The sequence below is a fragment of the Lactuca sativa genome, chromosome 4, assembly GCF_002870075.4.
Source record: "Lactuca sativa cultivar Salinas chromosome 4, Lsat_Salinas_v11, whole genome shotgun sequence".
NCBI classification, from domain to species: Eukaryota; Viridiplantae; Streptophyta; class Magnoliopsida; order Asterales; family Asteraceae; genus Lactuca; species Lactuca sativa.
Window position 1 is genome coordinate 109,130,214 of NC_056626.2, and position 23,662 is coordinate 109,153,875.

Here is a 23,662-nt window from a genome sequence, read left to right on the forward strand (position 1 = left end):
ATCCTCCTTGCCAAGTACGCTAAGCGTACTCATAAATACGCCTAACGTACTTAAGGGCTTCTTATGTTATATTTGAAATACTTCAAGGGCTACAAGATCATACGTGATTTGGAGTGTTACACTTTAATGATACTTTTTTGTAAAAAAAAAAACAACAATGTTTAAACTTTTAATAAGTTAGTAACAAGATTACCTATAATAGCCAGGTTAATAGTATTTTGTGTATTAAAAAAACAACAGTTTTTTTTATACATTTTGAAACTTCGTTACTTTTTTATGGGTCGGATAAAGCTAGCACCTGTTCGTCCTCCGTCCTCATCCATATTTCCTAAATAGTTACTTCACCCTGATTTTTACATCGCAGGCGAATTCTTTTTCAATCCAGAAAGAGATAATCACGAAAATGTTGAGGCACGCTACTAAGAGGGTTCTAGGGTTGGGACCTGCAACGTCGGTGGCTCGGACTCGGATTCTACCTAGGTTTTACCATGAGAGGGTGGTGGACCATTACAACAATCCTCGTAACGTCGGTGCTTTTGATAAGAACGATCCTACCGTCGGAACAGGGCTTGTGGGTGCACCGGCTTGCGGAGATGTTATGAAGCTTCAGATTAAGGTTGATGAAGAGACTGGCAAGATTACGGATGCTTGCTTCAAGACATTTGGTTGTGGGTCTGCCATCGCTTCTTCTTCTGTTGGTTAGTTTTCTTTTCCAAAACCCTAGCTATGTTTTGATGTTCGTAGTATTAGAATTCGTCCCTTGATTTAGTCAAAGAAAATGGGAGGAGGCATGTAACGTCTATGTCAATTCGGGTGAATTGTTGTTTGTGATTTTAAGAGGGTTTGTTGAATTGGTTAAGCGCTGATGTTTGATTACCCTGAATAATGGTGATGATTTGAATCCTTTTGTTTGTCTGATTAGTGATTAGAATAAAGAAACTGAAACCTTTCTGTTTAGAATCAAAAGTTGGATCTGAAATTGAGTTTATGCAAAGTTGTGTGCTTTCAGTGGTTTTTGATGTATCAAATGCCTCTTCCATAGTTGTGAAAATTAGTTTATGCATTGTGATGTGTCAGGTGCATAAAATCCATCATATGCTTATTTAAAAATCTTGGAGTTGTAAATAGGTTTCTATTAAGTGGTCATATGATTGTTTATTCTCTAAACATAAAAGTTAGCCTCCTATTTGATGCAAGATAAGTTGATGAAGTTTGATAAGCATCACTTTTATACGAAGGGTAAAATGGTCATGTACTTCCATTCTGTCCAAAAAAGAAACAGTTTAAGTGATGGATTTTATAACAATGAAAGGATTAATAGCTGTAGTTCTTTTATATTGTTGGGTAGTTTTGGCATAATGATAGATAGCTGTTGTAAATTTTTATGTTTATGTTTTCAGCTACCGAATGGGTGAAAGGGAAACAGATGGAAGAAGTTTTGACCATCAAGAACACGTGAGTTCAGTTCAGACCCTTATGCATGTTCATGTTTTAATTAATACTTTTTGCTTGAACTGCATACTTATACTCATCTGCTTGTAAATCTATAATACGCTTATGTTTAAAAACACCAAAATCCTATTTTGGATTGCTCTTATATATGCCTGTAACCTCTCATTCTCAAAAGGAAGTAGGCCTAAAATTTGTAATACAACTCTGATACGAACACGAACTGGATTAAATTTGTAATTGAAGATAACTAAAAGAAAGAAAATATATAATAGGAGCATACATACAGACTACAGTAGTATTAAACAAAACACAAAAATTAAACAGAGTAAAAACATACAAGCATTTATAAGTTATATAAGCAAAACACAAAAATGATACAGAGGGAAATAATCACATAAAAAAGGGAAGAATGAAGAAATAAGTGAATCTTCTGAAAAATACAGAAAATCCTTGGTTTCATTATTACAGGTGTGGATTTAAACAAGCCAGAACTCCGAAGCATGTAATTATGAAATTTATGATCATGACACTCTTGAAATAAAAAACTGATGTTGTCTTCATCTATATATATATATATATATATATATATATATATATATATATATATATATATATATATATATATATATATATCTGTTTATGGATCTAAAATCCATGAAAATGGTTGTTGTTGTTGTTGTTGTTGTTGTAGGGAGATAGCAAAACACCTGTCCCTTCCCCCTGTGAAACTCCATTGCAGCATGCTTGCAGAGGATGCCATTAAAGCAGCAGTGAAGGATTATGAAGCTAAACGTGTGCGTGCTAATAATAATTCCACTTGAAAACAACATAATCTATCTGTTTGGATGTTGAAAACAGACAACAAGATGACATGCTTTTATATCATGTCTATGTGTATTTTTTTTTCTTTCAGTATTTTCTAGTGTGGTGAATGGAGTTGGAGGTTGAAAGATATGTATATGTATATATGTGTCTAAAGAGATAATGCAAGAAACAACAATGTATTTTTCAGTTTCCTTTTTATTATAGCATTGTACTTACATTTCTTTTTATGAGACAAAACTGCAAGATTGGTCCTTGTGGTATTCAAAAATCTTTGGATAGGGTCCAAAAAGTTTCCGACTTGCATGCGAGGTCCAAAATCAAAGTTTTTATGGGTTTTTGGTCCATAATACACTTGAAAAGTCGATTTTACCCTTTTTATTTCTTTTTTTATTTTCTTTATTTATTTTAGTATTTAAATAATAAATAATAAAAATAAAATGTTTCTCTCTCCCTATCTCTCTTCCTGATTTATATACATATATACAAAGATGAAGATCCGGACCAGATGAAGATTTGAACCAGCTTCTAACACAAACACACATACAACGACGAGTATTGGTTATTCTTAAACACATAAACACTTCAGAACCTGGACAATCATACTTCTAAAGCAAGAATAACCATCAAATTTTTAAACAAGCAAGAACACCTGATTACAAAATCTGTAAAACCCTAACTTTCTCATATACAAAATCCAGAAAGTGACACGAATATGGATTTGTAAACCACACCCATGAACCTGAAAACAAATACACACACAGCCGTTTGAATTTTTCAAGAACTGTAAAAAATCCTAGAGTCGTCACCGCTATTCTCTAGACCATGTCGATTTCGGACCTTGAAGACTCCTTCCTTTGTCTGGACCATGGAGAGAGAGAGAGAGAGAGAGAGAGAGAGAGATTTGGTCCCACCAGATTACGACCTTTTTAGGTTTGGCAGCGAAGTCTCCTTCCTTTATCTGGACCATTTCGATTTCGAACCTTGAAGCGGGGGAAGCTGAGTGGTCGGAGGAGGAAGGGGGTGTAATTGAGCAGCGTCATTGGAGGAAAGTATTAGTGGTGGTGAATATGAAGGAGTATAAAGGGAGCAGGTGAGAACAAGGGGAAATAGGAGGAGCTGGGGAATTGAGTTTCACAGTGAGGGTTTTGATGGATTTGCATAGTAAATTCATTTGATCTGTTGGAAAGGATACGGGAATTAGAAATTTTGAGATGAATACGGAAAAAAAAATTCATGGAAGAAATATTTCAATATCACTCCGTTCGTTAGTTCTATGAAAACTCTATAAAAATCCATTGGCCTCATCCGGAGAGAGAGAGAGAGAGAGAGAGAGAGAGAGAGAGAGAGAGAGAGAGAGAGAGAGAGAGAGAGAGAGAGAGAGAGTTATTTTCTTTTCTTTTTAAATTAAAATAGTAGATGAAAAATTTTTAAAAATATAAAAAAGAAAGTAAAAGGGTAAAACTATCATTTTAAGTTTTTTTGGACTAAAAACACAGAAAAACTTTGATTTTGGACCTCCCATGCAAGTCGGAAACTTTTTGGACCCTATCCAAAGATTTTTGAATACACAAGGACCAATTCTGCAGTTTTGTCTTTTTATGATGACATTGACATGTTAGCAATATGTACATGTATATGCAGACAGTGGTCCAATAAGAAATAGCATGTATAGTGGTCTAATAAGAAATAGTATGGATGTACAATGTTATAATAGAAAATTAGGAAGTATATTACTATTTTTTGAATTTAGCCATGTGTTTTACTTGGTATTATACTAAACTTGTGTTGCATCTTTTGTTTTTTTTTTTTGTTTTTTTTTTTTAAATATAGGTTATAATAATTTTTTTCAAAACACAGCCCAAATAATAAAGTGAAACTAGAAACAGATGGTTGAAAACTAGAAATTCACTAGAAATTTGTAAATGTATGGGTATCACGCAAGTAATGTATTGTATAATAAAAACCAGCCATCTCCATTTATTTAACTATTTAACATTTTGACCTTTTCTCAAATTTTACCAAAAATATGTTTAAGCATAGAAGTCACAATGATATGCAGTGGCGAATCTAGAATAAAGAAGCACATGGTTTCTTATTTAAGTGAAGCTGAAAAAACAAGTCAACAACACTTGTGGTGGAGCGGGTCGGGTCAAACCGTACGATTTGTAAAAAAACTACGTTCAACTAAATCGGTCGAATGCCTTAAAAATCAATAACAACAACTTATTTAACATCTAAAACCGGATTTTTACAAAAAAAAAACATAATTATTGTGTACGAACGGATCTCTTTTCTTTTAACGCAATTTGCAACTACTATTTACTACAATCACCAATGTGGGAGGAGTTGTATTGTTTTTACAAAAGTTTTTTTTTTAATAACCCTTGAACTATAACTGTTATCTTTATCTCCATGTGGGATAAGTTTTGCCAAACATTAACTATTTTCTTTACAAATTTAACTATAAACATTTCCACCATTTTTTATTTTTATTTTGTCTCATACAATAAGAAGGTAGGTCTTATTTTTTTTTTTTCAAGATAGATCTTTATTTTTTGATGTATAAATAATAAATAATATTTAAAAATTAGGCGGGTCTTAGGACCCATCTTGGTGTTACATAGCTTCGTCCTTGCTGAAATAGTAAGTTTGAACACAATTCCAAAATGTTATATATTAGGGGACCACATTACCAGGTCATGTCATTTTATCTGGTTATCCATTTCGAAATTCAGGTCCAGAATCAACATTTTGGACTGAATGACCATTTTTCAAAATAATATTTTAAGCGGTTATTTAAAAAAATACCACAAAAAAATTAAATTAATTAATTTCCAAAATTTCTAAAGTTGTCGAAAATTGTTTGGTATTGGGATTGAATTGGTGTAGGTTGGACCTTGGGCTCAACTCTAATTTTTTGGACCTTGTTTTTGCCTTATAAGGTTATCTCCATTAGCAACTTAATCAAACTTAATTTTTCTATAAAAAACTAGTTTATCTCTTTTTTACATATACAATCCAATTCAATCTAATTATTCATATTCATTTGCAACCCAATCCAACCTAAACTTATTTTTTATTTAATAAATACAATTTATGTTTGTTTATATTTCACTAAAAACTAATAGAACTATTAAATATAAATATTTTATTTCAAAACAAATAAATAAATAATTTCAATATAAGATTAAATAAAAAAGATTTAGTAATAAAGAATTGGGGATATGAAATATGTATATATTATATTTTATTTACAGGAATCACAAATTTTAGTAATTACTTTTACATTTTGTATTGAGATAAGTTTTATTTAAAAAATATATTACACAACCACTTCAAAAATGGACAAATGTCAAAAAAAATTATAAGGAAAATGGGCATGATCCTAAGTTGCTCCCGTTGTTTAGGTCACCAAAAATAAATTAATTTCTTTTTTTTCTTTCTTAAAAATTTAGTGAGGCTCATCAAAACCTTGTAATGGGAGTAGCCTAACACAACCTTTTTTTCGTACTTCCAGAAAAATAAAAAATAAAAAAATAAAAAAGTATTGCATTGTTTTATTGGCAAATGTATTATGTTTTTTTATGAAAGGCAACAAACACTCTAAAATTCAGGATGATGATGTGTGATACCAAGAAACTTGTGTATTATGCCAATACCAAGTAACTTTATTCAATTAGTCAAGGCATACGGGAATTTAAGCGAAATAGTTGTTAAACAATAATAATAATAATAATAATATCCTTTAAATAAAGATATAAAATCTTACCAACAAATTCATAAAAAAAATCCTAAAAGATTTTAATTTTCAGTGATAATATATATAATACTTAAAATAAAACTTTTAATAATAAACTATATAAAACTTTAAATAATAACAATGATACTAAATAATATCAGTTTTTTATAAGTAAATTAATAGTATCTATTGAATTATAATAACGGGAAGTTAAACCGGCTAACGAAAATTATAATGCTAATATCATAATTAAAGGAAAGTGATTTGTACACAATAATTTTTTGTTATACACAACAATTCATGTATTATATAGTTGTACATTACAACATTTTAAAACATCAATTGTTGTGTATGGAAAAAAATTATTGTGTACGGATCAACTCTCATAATTAAAACAAATCAGTACTAAATACATAATTATTTCCACATATTTCCTTTTAAAGAAATATAACTTGTTGACGAAGCCATAAAAAAAATCCAAAAGTATCTTTATTTTAAGTTTTGGAAACTTTAGGCTAAAGGGTGTGGGTGCGATCCCAGACCGCACTTTGTGCCACGTAGACTAGGAACACTGCCCCCAGACCGCGGTCTGGTGGGGTCTTGGCCGCACTGCGGTCCTTAAGTATCGCACTTTCTGATTGGTTGAGGGGAAAAAGGGAGGATCACCGGTTGTTGGGTGTATATATATATATATATATATATATATATATATATATATATATATATATATATATATATATATATATATATATATATATATATATATATATATATATAGGGAAGGGTTATATGGAAAATAAACAATTAGGGCAACACATGTTGAAACCAATGAAAGCATGACAACACATCATTTGGGAATAACTACATAAATAACTTTCATAGTAGATTGCTTATGAATAAAGAAATGGACACGTGTCACTTGATCATTGGTTCCAGCATATGTTGCCCTAATTGTTCATTTTCCATTGAACCTAACCCTATATATATATATATATATATATATATATATATATATATATATATATATATATATATATATATATATATATATATATATATTTTGCTTTTTCTTTCTTATATATACATATTTAACATCATTTTTTTTTTCACAACACAATCTCTTGTCTCTCTCAAAAAACTTTTTTAAAAAAATCAACACTCTCTCAAAAATGTCATCTTCTTCATCTTCTAAAGAATTTCAGACTACTTTTGATACCGCTATTGCGTGTGTTCAAATGACGGAACAAACATACAACGTTTTATGTAACAACGCAGCTGCAAGTTCTCAACGGAGAACACGAAGATATATTTGCAGAAATCGTGAAGAAGCCAACCAACGTTTGGTGCAAGACTATTTTGCAGAGAATGCCACTTATCAAGGGTATTATTTTCGTAGACGCTTCAAAATGCTTAAAGGTTTATTTGAACGTGTTGTTGAAGATGTAACGAGGGAGTGCAATTTTTTCCAACAACGCTACGATGCTAGAGGTACACCCGGTTTCACTCCCTTACTAAAATGCACGACCGCACTTCGTCAGTTAACATATGACATTCCGCCTGATGCGTTAGACGAAAGTTTTAGGATGTCTGCTAGGATAGCACGAGACAGTCTCCATTTTTTCTGCAAAACTGTGATTCAGTTTTATAGTCCAAAATAATTACGTAAGCCTACACGTAATGACATCCTACAATTGCAAGCTCATCATGATAGTGTGCATGGGTTTCCTGGAATGCTAAGAAGCTTAGATTGTCTCCATTGGGCATGAGAAAATTTCCCTACAACATATCATGGACAATTTACTTGAGGTGATCATGGTCACCCAACGGTCATACTTGAAGCAGTTGTATCATAAGATATGTGGATTTGGCATGCTTTTTTTGGTTCTCCTGGTTCGATTAACGAAATCAACGTTCTTAATCGTTCACAAATATTTAACAACATATACGATGGATCCGCACCAGATTCTTCTTTTCAAGTGCGTGGAACGCCATATAAGTATGGTTATTATCTGGTCGATAGAATCTATCCTGAGTATGTTGTGTTTGTTAAATCGTTTACAGCTCCACATGGTTCTAGACGAAAGAAATTCAAGAGAGCTCAAGAAAGAGCTAAGAAGGATGTTGAGCGTGCTTTTGGAGCTCTGAAGAAACGGTGGTTCATATTGAAAAAACCAGCAGCTTATTTAGGCGAGGAAAAACTTCAAGAAATCATGTATACATGTCTTATATTGCATAACATGATTATTGAAGACGAAGGTTTAGCGATATGTGCGTTTGACGAGGAAGAAACCATACTAGAGACACAACCAATAGAAATTGGTGGTGAAGAGTATATAAACATGAGAGCAGAGATATGTTGCACTGAAACATTTCACAATCTTAACAATGACTTGGTGGAGCACATTTACGGGGTTCAAAACATTAACCTTAATTTGGATCCACCGGATGACCCCGAAGACGAGTTCTCGGAGAACAACTTTATGTAGTTTGTTTTAGTTATTTTATTTGTGTTTTTTTAAGTTTCTAGGATTATTTAAATGTCATGTATGTGGTTTTCGTGTTTTTTTTTTAATTTTTTTTTGGTAATGCAATGTAATGTTTTATTTATTTATTTATTTTTTATTTTTTTATTTTTAATTTTCAAGTAATGAAAAATTATGTTTTTTTTTATTAAAATAGAAGTTTTATTAAATTAAAATAGTTAAAAAAAAAAGAAGTTTTATTAAATTAAAATAGTTTAAAAAAATACAAAAAAGAAATACGTGGCACTGTAGAATATAAAGCCAAAAGAAACATGTGTTTGTTTACTACTCAAAATGTCGACAGAAAAGAAGAAAGGAATATGCACTGTATTGAAAAAAATGAAGACTTACATTATTCATTAACTTTAAAGGCTTTAAATAGCCTACTGACTACAACCTGCAACACAAAAGTAGGAATAAAAGACTCCTATTTTTACTACACCTAAAGACCCACTCTTTAAAAAGTAGGAATAAAAGACTCCTATTTTTACTACACCTAAAGATCCACTCTCTAACGTATACCTCCTTGCAAATCGGTCAAAGGAGTATACCAATTCTAAACTAATAAAATCAATAGCTAAAGAAATAAAACTTAAACTAAATATTCTTTATTCCAATACCCAACTGCATGTCACGTGAATATGGTAAATGAGCCAATTAATTCCAACAATCACCCCCTTAATTGGCTATTTACCAATTCTATTCACAATAATTCCGGTTCGTCTTCGATCAAATTAACTTCTTCTTTCTCCCACTTAGGACATTCGTTATTGAAGTGGCCAAGTTCACCACACTTGTAACATTTCACGTGGCTTTTATCCCGGTAACGCTCATTGCCATCTCGACCATTCACGGACCCACGACCTCTTCCCCGGCCACGTCCAAAACCATTCCGACTTGAGCCTCCGTTACCACAATGCTTACATACATGCGGTTTTTCTTCACTAGCCAAAAGTAAAACCGCCTTGAATGCCTTCGGTTTTCTCCGTCCCTTTTAAACGCTCCTCGTAAGCCTTTAGTCTTCCAACGACTTCATCCAAAAGCATTGACTCCAAATCAAAACATTGCTCGATTGAAGCCACAATTTGGAGAAATGACTTAGGCATTGAATCAAGCAATCTTTTCACCAAATCAACTTCTTCAAGCTCGTAACCGAGAGATCTTGCTTTTGAGGCTAGACCGGTCAATTTTGACACAAACTCATCCACTGTTTTCGCCATCATTCATACGCAAGCTTTCAAGCTCCCTCTTCAATGTTGCAAGCCGAGCCGCTCTCACCCGATCCACACCCAAATAGCGAGTCTTCAATCCATCCCACACCTGTTTTGGATCGGTGTAATCAGCCATTTGCAAGGCCATGTCTTTCGGTATAGCTTGAAACAAGAAAGCAAGAGCTTGTTTCTTCTTCCTTGGACCTGAATCTTCATGCAATTGTCTCAGTTCCACTGTTTCCCATATACCATGAGCATCCATAATTGACTTGATTTTGACTGCCCACACCGGATAATTCGTCGAGGTCAAGACCGGAACTTGGTATGACATCGAACTTCCTTCTCTAGGTACCAAGGCCATTTTTTTTCTGTGAGTTGTGACAGCACCAACATTTTCTGATCAAATCTCTCTTGAGACTCCTCTTCCACCAGTCAAGAAAACCAAACGCCTTTTTCTTCTGTTTTCTTTACCCGCAAACAAGCCAAACCAAAAACCCCACCCGTTCTGATTTTTTCTGCTTGCCTTTCCGCTTCTGGTTAGGCTTCTAGAACATATTTGATCAAGGAAGGATGCTGCAACTTTTTTTGCAATCAAGAACCACTCAAACCCTCAACCGAGCCTGGGGCTCTGATACCAAATGTAGAATATAAAGCCAAAAGAAACATGTGTTTGTTTACTACTCAAAATGTCGACAGAAAAGAAGAAAGGAATATGCACTGTATTGAAAAAAAATGAAGACTTACATTATTCATTAACTCTAAAGGCTTTAAATAGCCTACTGACTACAACTTGCAACACAAAAGTAGGAATAAAAACTCCTATTTTTACTACACCTAAAGACCCACTCTCTAAAAAGTAGGAATAAAAGACTCCTATTTTTACTACACCTAAAGACCCACTCTCTAACGTATACCTACTTGCAAATCGGTCAAAGGAGTATACCAATTCTAAACTAATAAAATCAATAACTAAAGAAATAAAACCTAAACTAAATATTCTTTATTCCAATACCCAACTGCATGTCACGTGAATATGATAAATGAGCAAATTAATTCCAACAGGCACCACTCCTCCCTGGTGTGGCAAGAAACCAACAAAAAATGAGTGCAATACACCCTCCAACCTTACGAACGTATTCAATATCCCTATTTAAAGCTATAAACTCACTCTCATCGCCACTTTCCTCATCTCAGTTCAGTTCAGTTCTTGAAGTTCTCAATCAGAACAATTAAGCCGTCACAGTTCGCCTAAGCCTTCAATCTCGCCGTCGCATCAACCAGAAAGGATGGGAAACTTCATGGGGGTCGTTTTCATACCGAGGCTGTCTATTTTCCATCTACATCCTGCTCCATATCCTTACGCCTTCCATCCACACCACGAAGAAAACCTAACGATAGCAAGTCACATTCCACCGGAAGATATGGACAAAATTCTTGGGGTTGTTTTCATGACGACGCTCACTAATTTCCATCTACCTCCTGCTTACGTATATCCTTATCTTCTACTTCAAGCACAACAACGAGAAAAACATGTTATACAGAGAAAAAACGCCGACAAAATCTACCTGGACATTCCCTGTTAATGTTCTGAAGTTAAACACTGATGGGAGTTCGAAAGGGAATTCGGGTCCTTCAAGCTTGGGGGCTTAATTAGATATTGTAAAGGAATGTGGGTGTGTGGATACATGGGTAAAATGAAAGGAAGATCATATACGAGTTTAGAGGCTGAATTTGGAGTATTTATAAGAGATTGTGTTTGGTGAAAAAGAAGAACTTGTCAAACCTCTTGATTGAGACTGATTGTAAAGCTGCTTTGATGCTTAGGGTGCATAGGAGAATCTGATAAAGATAATCCAATGAAATTTGTTGTTGAAGATATATGAAGGATTATGATTGAGCAAAAATGCACTTTGATTCAACTATTCTGCAGATTTGTTAGCCAAATTGGGGGGAAATCAGTGTGAGAAATATAGTGTTTTTTGGATGAACCACCGGCCATTTTGATACCTTATCTTCTCCGAGACAATGAAGTGGGTTATGAGTATGAAAGGAATCACTAATTATTAAGTTTAATATCATTGTTTTAATAGTTTAGATGATTTTGTAAGTTGTATATAATGCTTCATCTTTTGATTTCAGGTGAGTCTAACTTTTTATCTTGAAATAAACTTGTTAATGTTCGGTAGTAATTATAAGATGGTCAAACGTCCAATAAAAAATTACAGATCTTCGTTCGTCTGCAAAGCAAATTTACTGTCACCTCCCAATTTAGGTATCACTTACAAAAAAACCCATGAATTAAAGGGAATATAACTCTAATTGATATATCATTCTTATTTGCATTTTGCATAAGAGCTAATTGGCAATATCAATTTATAGATTTTTCCTATTCATACAACACAATTTTCTTCTAGGATAAACGCATACTAATACCACAAGCTCAATTTATGTAATGCATAAATATATAAATTTGCAATGGCGTTTCATTTTGAGACACAAATTTGTTGTGTATCAGGAGTGTTTGCATATTAATAGTGCTATAAACTGGTAAAAAAAAATTCCTACACAAATTGGCGATAAAATAAAAATCATTTACATAAATCGGTAAATACCGCTACATGAATTAATATAAAACAATGTTGCTAGCATAGATTGATAAAAAAAGTAACATATTTTTATATAAATAAATATTTAACTCATGACATAATTTAGAGGTTGTATATTTTGGTAAAAAAAACTTAAAATGTTGTTTGCATATTTCATCTACAAAAATAGTGTTCGTATAAATTAAAAAAATATGAGATATTATTGGATAAATGCATATTTACGGGGCATGTCTGTTGAAGACTTTGTGCGAAAATTAAAAATGGACTCCTAAAATTTTGGAGTAGCAACGGATTAATGATGGAACCACGCAAAATTAGAAAAATTATAGGCCTCATGACGACACGTCTCTTGTGCGGTTGCACACCCCACATGTGTTTAGGGACGACCTGCATAGTTACATCTTTTTTATCTGTTAAATCTACCAAATTTATCATTTTTAATATTTTATATAAAATGGAAAAGATTATAAGTTTAATATACTAAAAGCAAAAAAAAAAAAAAATCATTATATAACATGAATAGATAAAATAATCAAAGCATAAAATATATATTTTTTGTTGCAATTATCAGTTGCATAATAGTTGGGGGACCATATTTGTTAACCCGTAAAACATATCAGATTCGCCGGACATATGACTCCCGATTTCGCCTGAACTTAAGCGCCGACTTTTGATTCTTATTTGCTTCAACGCTACTGCTTGCATCTTTCACTCATCGCATTGCCTTTCTCATCAATAGGTAACATCTCAACTTCTTTCTTTTGTTACTAGTTAGGGTTTTGGTTTCTTTCTTTTTTGACTCAACTATGGCTTTGCTGATGCACAAATGAATGTGTTTTTCACCTCTTTTGTTTCTAGTTCTCCATTTTAACTTCAATGGGAGACTACCATTCGTAATTACAACACTTACTTTTCTGGATTCAATATCCTTCAAGCTTCTTAGATTCATGTCTGAAGGTAGGTTTTGAGGAACAAACGTGGGAATTTCCTTCATTCGCTCATAATCTAGCCATGCATTTCATTGTTTTCCTATTATATTTTAGTTATCGTTTCTCGTGGGCGTACTTATGACTCATGTTTATCTTCTGAGGTTTGGATTTGTGAGAGATTTGCGGTTTCTTGTCCTTGACGTGCACCCATCGTTTCTTTAGGGCTTTTTTTTTCCCTTCTCTTCTTTAGGGCAAGAAAGAGCAACATAACATACTTCCATTTATTTGTCTATCATCGCATCCTACTTTTATTTCATTCTACTATAGCATATTAGCATTATACTGTCCGTTTATTTTCTTATCAAGGCATTGTACTTCAAAAAACCAATTTTAACATTTTACTTTTAATTGTTTGTTTCATGTCTATGAACAGATGAACAATTTGCTCCTGCAGTTGGGTAGCATTTAGAATGATAAAAACTTTGGCTCTTCCTAGCAAAGTAAGCAGCCATTGCAATTTGTTATTGCTTTTAATGTTATAGCCATCAAGATTTTCTTTGTTAAATTCTATATAATGAAATCAAAAGAATTCAGAATTGTAATTGTGTAGATGCTTTTCTTTATAAAAGCTAAGGAAAGTAACTTGTTTCTTAATAATTTTGATATTTTTCCTTTGATTAGCCCTCAAGATTATTTGGCCCAAATATTGAAGGTCTGAAAAGAGGTAAAGGGTACAGAGTGAAGATGGAACTTTCTATTGCTCAGCCAGATGATTGGCATCTTCATCTTCGTGATGGTGAACTCCTTCAAACAGTTGTCTCTCACAGGTTATTTTGACTTTCATTTTCTTCAATTCCCACTTGATGATCTTCAAATGAATTGAAATCTAAAGGAATCATAATCTGTCATGTGAGGGTATTTTGGTCTTTTAATGAAAATCGGAAGAATGGGATTTCTTATAGGAATGGTGAAATCCATTTTCAAGGGAATTCAATTCCGTCCATATGGCAACCAAACAGACCATGAAAATGGAATCTTGAATTCCATCAGAATTCACAAAGTCACTCTATTGCATTATTTTTTTTAAATAAAACATAAATATTTGTGTGATTAAGTTTTTATACTTTTAATTTGATGACAATTATTCATATAGTGCAAAACAATTTGGGAGGGCAATAATCATGCCAAATCTGAAACCACCAGTTACAACAACCACAGCTGCTGTGGCATATTACGATTCTATCCTCAAGGCACTACCAGACAACACTGACTTCACACCTCTAATGACTCTCTACTTGACTGATAAAACAACTCCACAAGAAATCAAATTAGCAAGTGAGTGAATCTTACATTTTCACCCATTCAAAGCTGCTTAATGGGAAAAAAGAAAACAGGACTTAAATATTGTCCACAATCAAGTTTCTTTACAGCCTTGTTTAATACTTTTAACAAAATGGCTTTAGATATTTATACATGATTAGAAACAGATAACAACATATATGAGCTTTGTTAGGGGAAAGTGGTGTTGTATATGCTGTGAAGTTATACCCTGCTGGAGCTACTACAAATTCTCAAGATGGAGTTACAGATTTATTTGGGAAATGTGTACCTGCACTTGAGGAAATGATTAATCAGAATATCCCCCTTTTGGTATTCTCATCTTTCTATATCTTCAATAAGTAGTTATAGGGTTAAATTAAATGCAAAAAATAGCAACACACTTACATAGAATACAAAACAATTCTCACTGGTATAAATATAGATTATTCAAAGTACATTGTTGTAATAGGAAAACATTTATGCAGGTCCATGGAGAAGTAACAGATCCCAAAGTTGACATATTTGATCGTGAAAGGGTATTTATTGAAACTGTTTTAAAACCCTTAATACAAAAGTTCCCAAAATTGAAGGTTGTTATGGAGCATGTTACTACTATGGACGCCATTAAATTTGTTGAATCTTGTGAAGAAGGTATACGGTATACTATTATTTATAAAAACATCTTATGTAATCTGTTCTTTCCTTAGTAAAAAAACCATATCTCTATTTTGTTTGTGGTTATTATGTTTAAAATCAAACAATTTTTTTTTATCAGGTTCAGTTGCGGCTACAGTTACCCCACAACATCTTCTTCTGAATAGAAATTCACTTTTTCAAGGAGGATTGCAGCCACATAATTACTGCCTTCCAGTGCTCAAGAGGGAAACCCACAGTATGTATCTTCCTGTTAATCTTAATTTCAGTTTCAATTTCATTGATTTGTTTATATTTTATAAGAAAATGATTGAAAGTAGGTTGCTATTTCTGGTTTCAAGTCTTGATTTTCTAAAACATTCATTTCGTATTCAACTACTCATATAGGACAGGCGATTGTTTCTGCTGTGACAAGTGGAAATAAAAGATTTTTTCTAGGAACGGATAGTGCACCTCATGAAAGGCGAACCAAAGAATCTTCTTGTGGATGTGCGGGTGTATTTAATGCTCCCGTGGCACTTTCTATTTATGCTAAGGTCTTCGAAGAGGTAACTTTTTTGTTTGATATGTCTCTTAGGAGTAGGCTGAGTTTTGATATCACACTTAGAAGCCTCTGACTCGGTCCTGACTCGGTCCTCACTCCTTTGATGTGCCTCTTACTCGGTCAGATTCAGATTCACACTGTGTCTGATTCAATCAGCAACTATCAAACAACCCCCAAGTAAAAAAGAAACAGGCATATATGTCTGTCCAGATTAAGTGCTTAATCCATTAAGTAAATAAGAAACAAGTCACCAACACCATTAAGCAACTTGTAATTTGGTTTTAGGCGGGTGCGCTTGACAAACTAGAGGCGTTTACAAGCTTTAATGGGCCAGACTTTTACGGGCTTCCAAGAAACACGAGAAAAATCACTTTGAAAAAGACGCCATGGAAGGTTCCGGAATCGTACTCGTATGCATCCGGAAGCATTGTTCCTATGTCGGCTGGGGAATCGCTCGAATGGCTGCCGACCTTTCCTTAAACGAAACAAATACTTTTAACAAATACAATAGGTTTATGAAGTCGAAAGGAAGAATAAATACTCGCTTTCTTTTCATCAAGATTGTCTTTTTGGTATGTTCGTCTTATGGTTAAATTATTGTCTTCCTTTTGGAATTTCGTTTCCGTATCCAGGAATTGATTGTAATTTTGATTTTAGAGTTGTCAAAGTTTTAAATTTATGTTAAAAGTTTTAAACATGTTAACTTACCTTCACATGTATCATATTTCGATCGATGGTTAAAATTAAAATAATACCAAATATTAAAAAAATGTAAACATCATATAAGATTTTTAGCCTTGGATTTTTTAATGGAAAATGTCACTCTTACACAGCTAAATTTTGGGTTTGTCCCAAATTAGTCATAAAATTTATTTATTTATTTATTTTTTATTTTTTTGCGCAATATGTCTAATATCATTTTATCTATTGGGGAAAAGACCCAAAACTATTCCGGTTTCACCGGTTACCATGGACTATGTGTGTGTAGGCCTGACAATCGTGTCGTGTTCGGGTTGGCGGATCAAAATATGCAAACCCAAACACGACCCATTTAAATATACAAGTCACGGGTTGGCGGGTTTGGAACATAAACCCATATATGATCCACCAACCTATTTATTTATACGGGTTCACAAGCTGGCGGGTTTGTGGGTCTAAATATTAGATATTTAAGTCTTAAACATCCAAATGAAAATTAAATGAAAATTAAAAACATTCGTAGAAACATGTTACAGACTTAGCCTTATAGGTTACGACTTATGACCTTAGACCATCCACCACGAGTAATAATGTCAAAACAATCAAATGGTCTATGAATAAATGTTATACATTATATAATACTTATTAAATATTAATACTTGATACATAAATACATTTAAAAATATAATAATTTTTTTATTAAGAATATAAACGGGTTGGTGGGTCAACCCGTTTATTTTTTGAGAAACCCATATATGACCCGTTTAATAAACGGGTTGGCGGGTTGAAAAACTCAACCCAAACCCATTTATTTCGTGTCGCGGGTCGTGTCGCGTGTCGTGTCGAGAATTACCAGCCCTATGTGTGTGTGTTTTTTTTACTTTATATTAAAATTGAATATTAATTTACAGACAAAACTTCAAAAATGGTCCCTATGGTTTCTGAAAATATCAAGTTTAGTCCTTAAGTTCAAAAAACCTCACAGATGGTCCCTGTGGTTTCAAAACTTTTAACAAATGGTCATTTTCGCTAACTCCGTTAGCTTTTGACCGTTAAGTGAAGGGCATTTCTGTCTTTTCACTATTATAGGGACCATTTTTGAAGTTTTGCCCTTCTTTAAAAAAAAAGAAAAAAATTATTATTTAATATTAAAGGTCTCTCTCTCTCTCTCTCTCTCTCTCTCTCTCTCTCCATTGTTGTGCTGGAAAAACGAGAGGAGAAGCTCACTAACTGCCATCTCCGGCCACTAAATGCCACCGTCAATCCACCCTCCGGCCACAGAACACAACCACATATACCCAACAACCTTTATCCTTTACCTTTGGACCGTAGCAGCCATCAAGAACCACCCATCGCGACTCATAAGTTACCAAGAATAGGGTTCTCACAATGTGTAATATTGAAATCTCGTAATGATTGTGGAAGCTTAGATATGTCTCCAATGACAGAAACTCGGATTTCATCCCTGTCATTGGAATTCCATTTTGAAAGTGGATTGAAATTGAACGAAAACCTATTCAAAGTGTTGGAAATTAGTCACTTATCGGTAAAAAAAAGATTGTATTAACTACCAAGTGTTTAAAATTATCAATTTATGAAGAACAACAACCGATTATATTACCTCTATTGCTTCTTTCTTGATGCCACAAGATTGAGAAAATTGACATTAGAATACCTCATAAAATACCCTGTATTTAATGCACGCCCTTCAGACCATGGTAAACACTGCAACATCAAATTAGATGCAGTGTCTAAACAACTCCTACAAGAACTTGAATTCAATGTCTTCAAGCATTGTGTCATTATATAAACTGATTCATTTCCATTCGCAGAAACTGTAACTTCTCTTGCAAAGTAGTCAACATTAGTCAACGCATCAGTCACAGATTTCAAAACAGCCTGTGTTACTGAATCTTGAAACGTGTTACTCTTCCTTGTGGTATTCCCACAAACAACAGTGTCGTTAGGTCCATAATACACATCAAAGAAACTGTAATTCTGGAATCGCATAAAATAGCCATCAAGATAAACCCTAGCTCCAGTGTAAGGAAAGCAACGGGGGACAAGATAATGTGTTGAATCATAGTAGATGATGCAATCGCTTGTAGAAAGATCTCCATAGCATTGAGAAAGCTCGAAATTACCATCAGGTATTGTGCCTGAATTTGCGGTTCCGAGAAGAGAAGATTGTACTTGGGTCCCAATCTTATCGACTGTTTGGGGGAGAGAGAGAGAGAGACCTTTAATATTAAATAATAAGGTTTTTTTTTAAAGAAGGGCAAAACTTCAAAAATGGTCCCTGTAGTAGTGAAAAGACAGAAATGCCCTTCACTTAACGGTCAAAAGCTAACGGAGTTAGCGAAAAGGACCATTTGTTAAAAGTTTTGAAACCACAGGGACCATCTGTGAGGTTTTTTGAACTTAGGGACTAAACTTGATATTTTTAGAAACTTCAGGGACCATTTTTGAAGTTTATGACATTTTTTCAAGATGAAGTTATGAAGATCATGGAAAAAAAATCACCGGTCGATCAATCTCCCACCACCACCCTAGTTCCACTATCACCATCCTCAACCTCAGTCAACCTCCCACGATTACAAGCCCTAAATCGATAGATTGCCGGTGCAAGAACCCAAAACGAAACCCTAAATTGGTAGATATCTGACGACGATTAAAATTTAGTTTTGAAAAGACGATTCATGTAATTGCGCTTGTAATTGTTCTTGCTGATAGTTTATGTACGTCTCTATTCTTGCTTTTGGGTTGTGAAATTGGTTCTTCTATTGCATTTGGATTTGTGTTCACAATTTGATGTTAGTCTTTATTTGGTGTTAACTGAGTTTAGATTGTTGTGTTCCAGCCTCCAAAGTCTCCAAAGCTACAGTAGCCATCTTTGTTGACAAAATGAAACCTACGGTGACAAGTTTTTCTTCCTACCCTATGATGAACACAATTAATGAAGGTTACACAAATGGTGGCTGTCATGGGTATAAATAGAGGCTTCATCTTCAGTTGTAAGCGTCCCAAAAACACAGAGAAACAGATAGTATAACACTTAGAGTGAGAGTGTTAGTGAGAGGGTTAGGTTTTTTGTAATAGTTGAGTGTGAGAGTTGCTCCTCCTATTGTAATTATATTTTAGTGTTTAATAAAAGAGTTTTCCAACCCCAACAACTGGTATCAGAGCTTGGTTTGGTGTCCAGGGATTTTTTCACGAATTTCTCTGTTTTTTCGTCAATTTTTTTTTGTCTCAAAATCGATTTCTGGGTACACCATTAGAAAGGTCTCGTTTCAGGGATTTCGAAAATATATTTTTCGTGATTTTTTGACCACGGGAAGACCTCCAAAACGCCGGTCAAAGATTGGTCAAACTCGCCGGAAAAACCAGGTGGCCAGAGAAGACTGCCGGAGAAGGAGTGACGTCATCAGTGACGTCATCATTGACCAGAAGTTTAGAAAAGTTGCGTTTTAGCCCCTGAAGTTCCAGAAAATTGCAAAAAGGTCCCTCTGTTTCTGAAAAACTGCAGTTCGGTCCCTGTTCTTCTAAAAACACCTGTTTTGGTCCCTGGACTTCTGAAAAGTTTCAGAAAGGTCCCTGGTTTGCAGAAACGTGTCAGATAGGCCCCTGTAAGTTCCGAAAATTATAGTTTAGCCCCTATAGTTCTGAAAAGTTACCAATTAGCACATAACTTTTCAAGAAAGTATATTTTGAGCCCGAAAAATTCTACCCCACCATTTTTGATGCTTCTGAATCCAACCGAGAGCTCGGTTTTATCTAATTATTCCTCGAGATATTTGTAAAATAAATTTGCAATTATTTTCGATGGAATCTACAAGTACGATTATGATGGTTCGACTTATGCCCACAAATTACAACATGTGGAAGCCAAGGATGGAAGATTTTCTTAATCTGAAAGATTTAGCAGAGCCTATAGAAAAGCAAGGCGTTAAACCCGACACGAAGACAGATGAAGTTTGGACAAGAATAAACAGGAAAACGGTGGCACAAATTCGACAGTGGATCGACCACAATGTTTTTCACCATGTCTCTCAAGAGACAGACGCGTACAAACTTTGGGAGAAGCTCGAGAATATGTATCAGGCAAAGACGGCACGCAATAAGACCTTGCTGATGAGGCGCCTTGTAAACCACAAGTTACGAAGTGGTATGTCCATAACCGAGCATACGAGTCAGTTCCAGGATCTCGTAAACCAGCTCGGTGCTGCTGATTGGGTTCTCAAAGATGAGGAACAAGCCATATTGCTCTTGAGTTCTCTACCATATAATTGGGAGACGCTTGTTGTGACTCTCAGCAACTCTGCCCCCGGTGGCAAAGTGTCAATGGAGATGGTCACAGACGCCTTAATGAACGAGGAAGCCAGAAGGAGAGAAGCTGGTACAGACCAGTCTTTTGCCCTCGTTTCAGAAAATAAAGAAAGAGGCGGGGGCAGAACCGGAGGCTGAGGTCGAGGTAGAGGTAGAGGCAGACATAGTCAAAGTAGAGGAAGATCCCAAGATCGTGGGAAATCACGAGATCGAGGGAAATCGCGAGAGCGAGGTAAATCTTCAAATACATGGTTCGAAGGCTATTGCAATCATTGTAATTATTATGGCCACAAAAGAAGTGATTGTCGAAGGTTCTTACGAGAGCAGCCCGAGTCAAGTCAGAATCCAAGCAGGGAGAATGGTGAAACCATGGTCACCATAACACAAGACGTTGCCCTTGTTACATACGAGGAAGAAGCATGCCTACATGTTGGAACTCATGATGATGAGTGGGTGATTGATAGCGCCGCATCATATCATTCGACTCCAAACCGGGATTTATTCACTACTTATAAACCCGGAGACCATGGTACCGTGAAGATGGGAAACACCAGTTTTTCAAGCATTGCTGGTATTGGTGATGTGCATTTAAAGACCAATGTTGGATGTACATTGGTGCTGAAAGATGTTCGTCATGTCCCAGAGCTAAGAATGAATCTTATCTCAGTTGGAGCTCTTGATGTCCAAGGATATGATAATCAATTCAAAAATGGCACCTGGAAGTTGTTAAAAGGTGCTATGGTTGTTGCAAGGGGACAACTTAATGGTACTCTTTATAAAAGCCATGCAAAGCTACTTCAACCAAGTCTCAATGCTATTGAAGAAGAGATATCACCAAACTTGTGGCATAGAAGACTAGGCCACATGAGCGAGAAGGGATTGCTGACTCTTGCAAGGAAGGAGTTCATTTCAATGGCAAAAGATGTTGCCCTAGATCATTGTGAATACTGCCTATTTGGGAAACAACACAGAGTTTCCTTTAGCTCCACAAGAAAGAACCGCTCTGAGTTGCTGAGCCTTGTCCACTCTGACGTATGTGGACCAATTGAAGTAGAATCTCTTGGTGGAAGCCGGTATTTTGTGACATTCATTGATGATGCATCACGAAAAGTATGGGCATACTGTTTGAGAACGAAGGACCAAGTATTGGACCGCTTCAAAGCTTTTCATGCAATGGTGGAAAGACAAACAGGCAAGAAGTTAAAATGTCTCCGATCAGATAATGGAGGCGAGTACTATTCCCGTGAGTTCTCTAAATACTGCACAAAACATGGTATCAGACATGAAAAGACTGTCCCACGAACCCCACAACACAACGGTGTAGTAGAACGGATGAATCGCATTATTGTTGAGAAAGTTCGATGCATGCTCAGCATGACTAAACTCCCAAAGCCATTTTGGGGTGAAGCTGTATTGACATCTTGCTATCTAATAAATAGGTCACCTTCCGCTCCATTGAATTTTGAAGTTCTGGAGAAGATATGGACGGGTAAAGACATATCATATTCTCACTTGAGAGTATTTGGGTGCAAGGCGTTTGCACATGTATCAAGTGAATTGCGGAAGAAGTTGGACATCAAATCCACTCCATGCATCTTTATTGGATATGGAGATGAAGAGTCCGGGTACAGGCTATGGGACCCAGAACTAAAGAAGGTTATTCGAAGTAGAGATGTGGTTTTCTATGAAAACCAGTATTATGATTTCAAGGCACCGGTTAACAAGCAACAAAGCTCCAAAGTTTCAGATATAATATCTGAAAATAAAGATGATGTTTCCACTGAAGAAGAGGATGAAGAAGTTGATGATGCAAATCAAGAAGGTGTTGAGCAGGGGGAGCTTCCACCCCATGATACTTTAGATACATTTCCAGAAGTTACAAATGAAGGAACTCAAGTTAGACGATCCGAACGAGTTCGTGCTCCATCAAGAAGATATCCGACTTCAAACTACATCCTTCTTACTAGTGAGGGGGAGCCGGAGAGCTTTCAAGAAGCTCAATCTCATATTGATATAGCAAATTGGCAGAAGGCCATGGAAGAAGAAATGAATTCTTTGCAGAAGAATCAAACATATGAGTTGGTGAAACTCCCCAAAGGAAAGAAAGCCTTGAAAAACAAGTGGGTTTTCAAGTTGAAGAAAGATGGCAAGGGAAATACTATTAAGTATAAGGCGAGACTCGTTGTCAAAGGTTTCCAACAAAAAGAAGGAATTGAATTTGATGAAATTTTTTCGCCGGTTGTGAAGATGATGTCTATTCGAGTTGTACTCGGATTAGTTGCCAGTCTAGATCTTGAACTTGAGCAGATGGATGTGAAAACAACCTTTCTCCATGGTGATTTGGATGAAGAAATATACATGGAGCAGCCTGATGGCTTTAAAGTCCCAAAGAAAGAGCACCTCGTCTGTAAATTAAAGAAGAGCCTTTATGGTCTTAAGCAAGCCCCAAGGCAGTGGTACAAGAAGTTTGATTCATTTATGATGAATCATGAGTACAAGAGAACTATTGCAGACCATTGTGTCTATCTGAAGAAGTTTCCAGATGGGAAAATTGTCATCCTTTTGCTCTACGTGGATGATATGTTGATAGTGGGCCAAGATGCAACGATGATCAACAACTTGAAGAAGGATTTGTCTAAGTTCTTTGATATGAAATACTTAGGCCAAGCACAACAGATATTGGGCATGCAAATTATCCGTGATAGAAAATCAAGAAAATTGTTCTTATCACAGGAGGAGTATGTTGAACGTGTGATCAAAAGGTTCAACATGGAAAGTGCCAAGCCCGTTGGAACACCCTTGGCTAATCACTTCAAGTTGAGTAAGAAAAATTGT

The 23,662-nt window shown here is 35.0% G+C and overlaps 4 protein-coding genes across 7 annotated transcripts; all 4 read left to right on the top strand.

The window, feature by feature from the left end:
• The first annotated feature begins 286 nt into the window (after window positions 1-286).
• Window positions 287-2,504, top strand: LOC111899959 (iron-sulfur cluster assembly protein 1). The gene is made up of 3 exons (XM_023895840.3): window positions 287-698; window positions 1,401-1,455; window positions 2,144-2,504. Exons 1-3 carry the CDS (start codon window positions 404-406, stop codon window positions 2,271-2,273), a joined length of 480 nt encoding a protein of 159 aa, XP_023751608.1. The 5' UTR covers window positions 287-403; the 3' UTR covers window positions 2,274-2,504.
• A 4,681-nt stretch (window positions 2,505-7,185) lies between these two features.
• On the top strand, window positions 7,186-7,674 carry LOC111899684 (uncharacterized). The gene has a single exon (XM_023895544.1). It carries the CDS (start codon window positions 7,186-7,188, stop codon window positions 7,672-7,674), a length of 489 nt encoding a protein of 162 aa, XP_023751312.1.
• A 198-nt stretch (window positions 7,675-7,872) lies between these two features.
• LOC111899674 (uncharacterized) lies at window positions 7,873-8,502 on the top strand. The gene has a single exon (XM_023895534.1). The coding sequence runs from the start codon at window positions 7,873-7,875 to the stop codon at window positions 8,500-8,502; it is 630 nt and encodes a 209-aa protein (XP_023751302.1).
• A 4,457-nt stretch (window positions 8,503-12,959) lies between these two features.
• On the top strand, window positions 12,960-16,509 carry LOC111899942 (dihydroorotase, mitochondrial). Of its 4 annotated transcripts, none has more exons than XM_023895831.3 (10): window positions 12,981-13,094; window positions 13,214-13,312; window positions 13,718-13,784; window positions 13,966-14,111; window positions 14,438-14,619; window positions 14,798-14,934; window positions 15,090-15,255; window positions 15,380-15,496; window positions 15,646-15,806; window positions 16,088-16,509. In XM_023895831.3, exons 3-10 carry the CDS (start codon window positions 13,755-13,757, stop codon window positions 16,280-16,282), a joined length of 1,134 nt encoding a protein of 377 aa, XP_023751599.1. In that variant the 5' UTR covers window positions 12,981-13,094; window positions 13,214-13,312; window positions 13,718-13,754; the 3' UTR covers window positions 16,283-16,509. The 4 variants fall into 4 exon arrangements, with proteins under 4 accessions (XP_023751592.1, XP_023751599.1, XP_042757058.1 ...); XM_042901124.2 differs by having other exon boundaries at window positions 13,997-14,111; XM_023895824.3 differs by lacking the exon at window positions 13,214-13,312 and having other exon boundaries at window positions 12,960-13,094.
• Window positions 16,510-23,662: the final 7,153 nt, after the last annotated feature.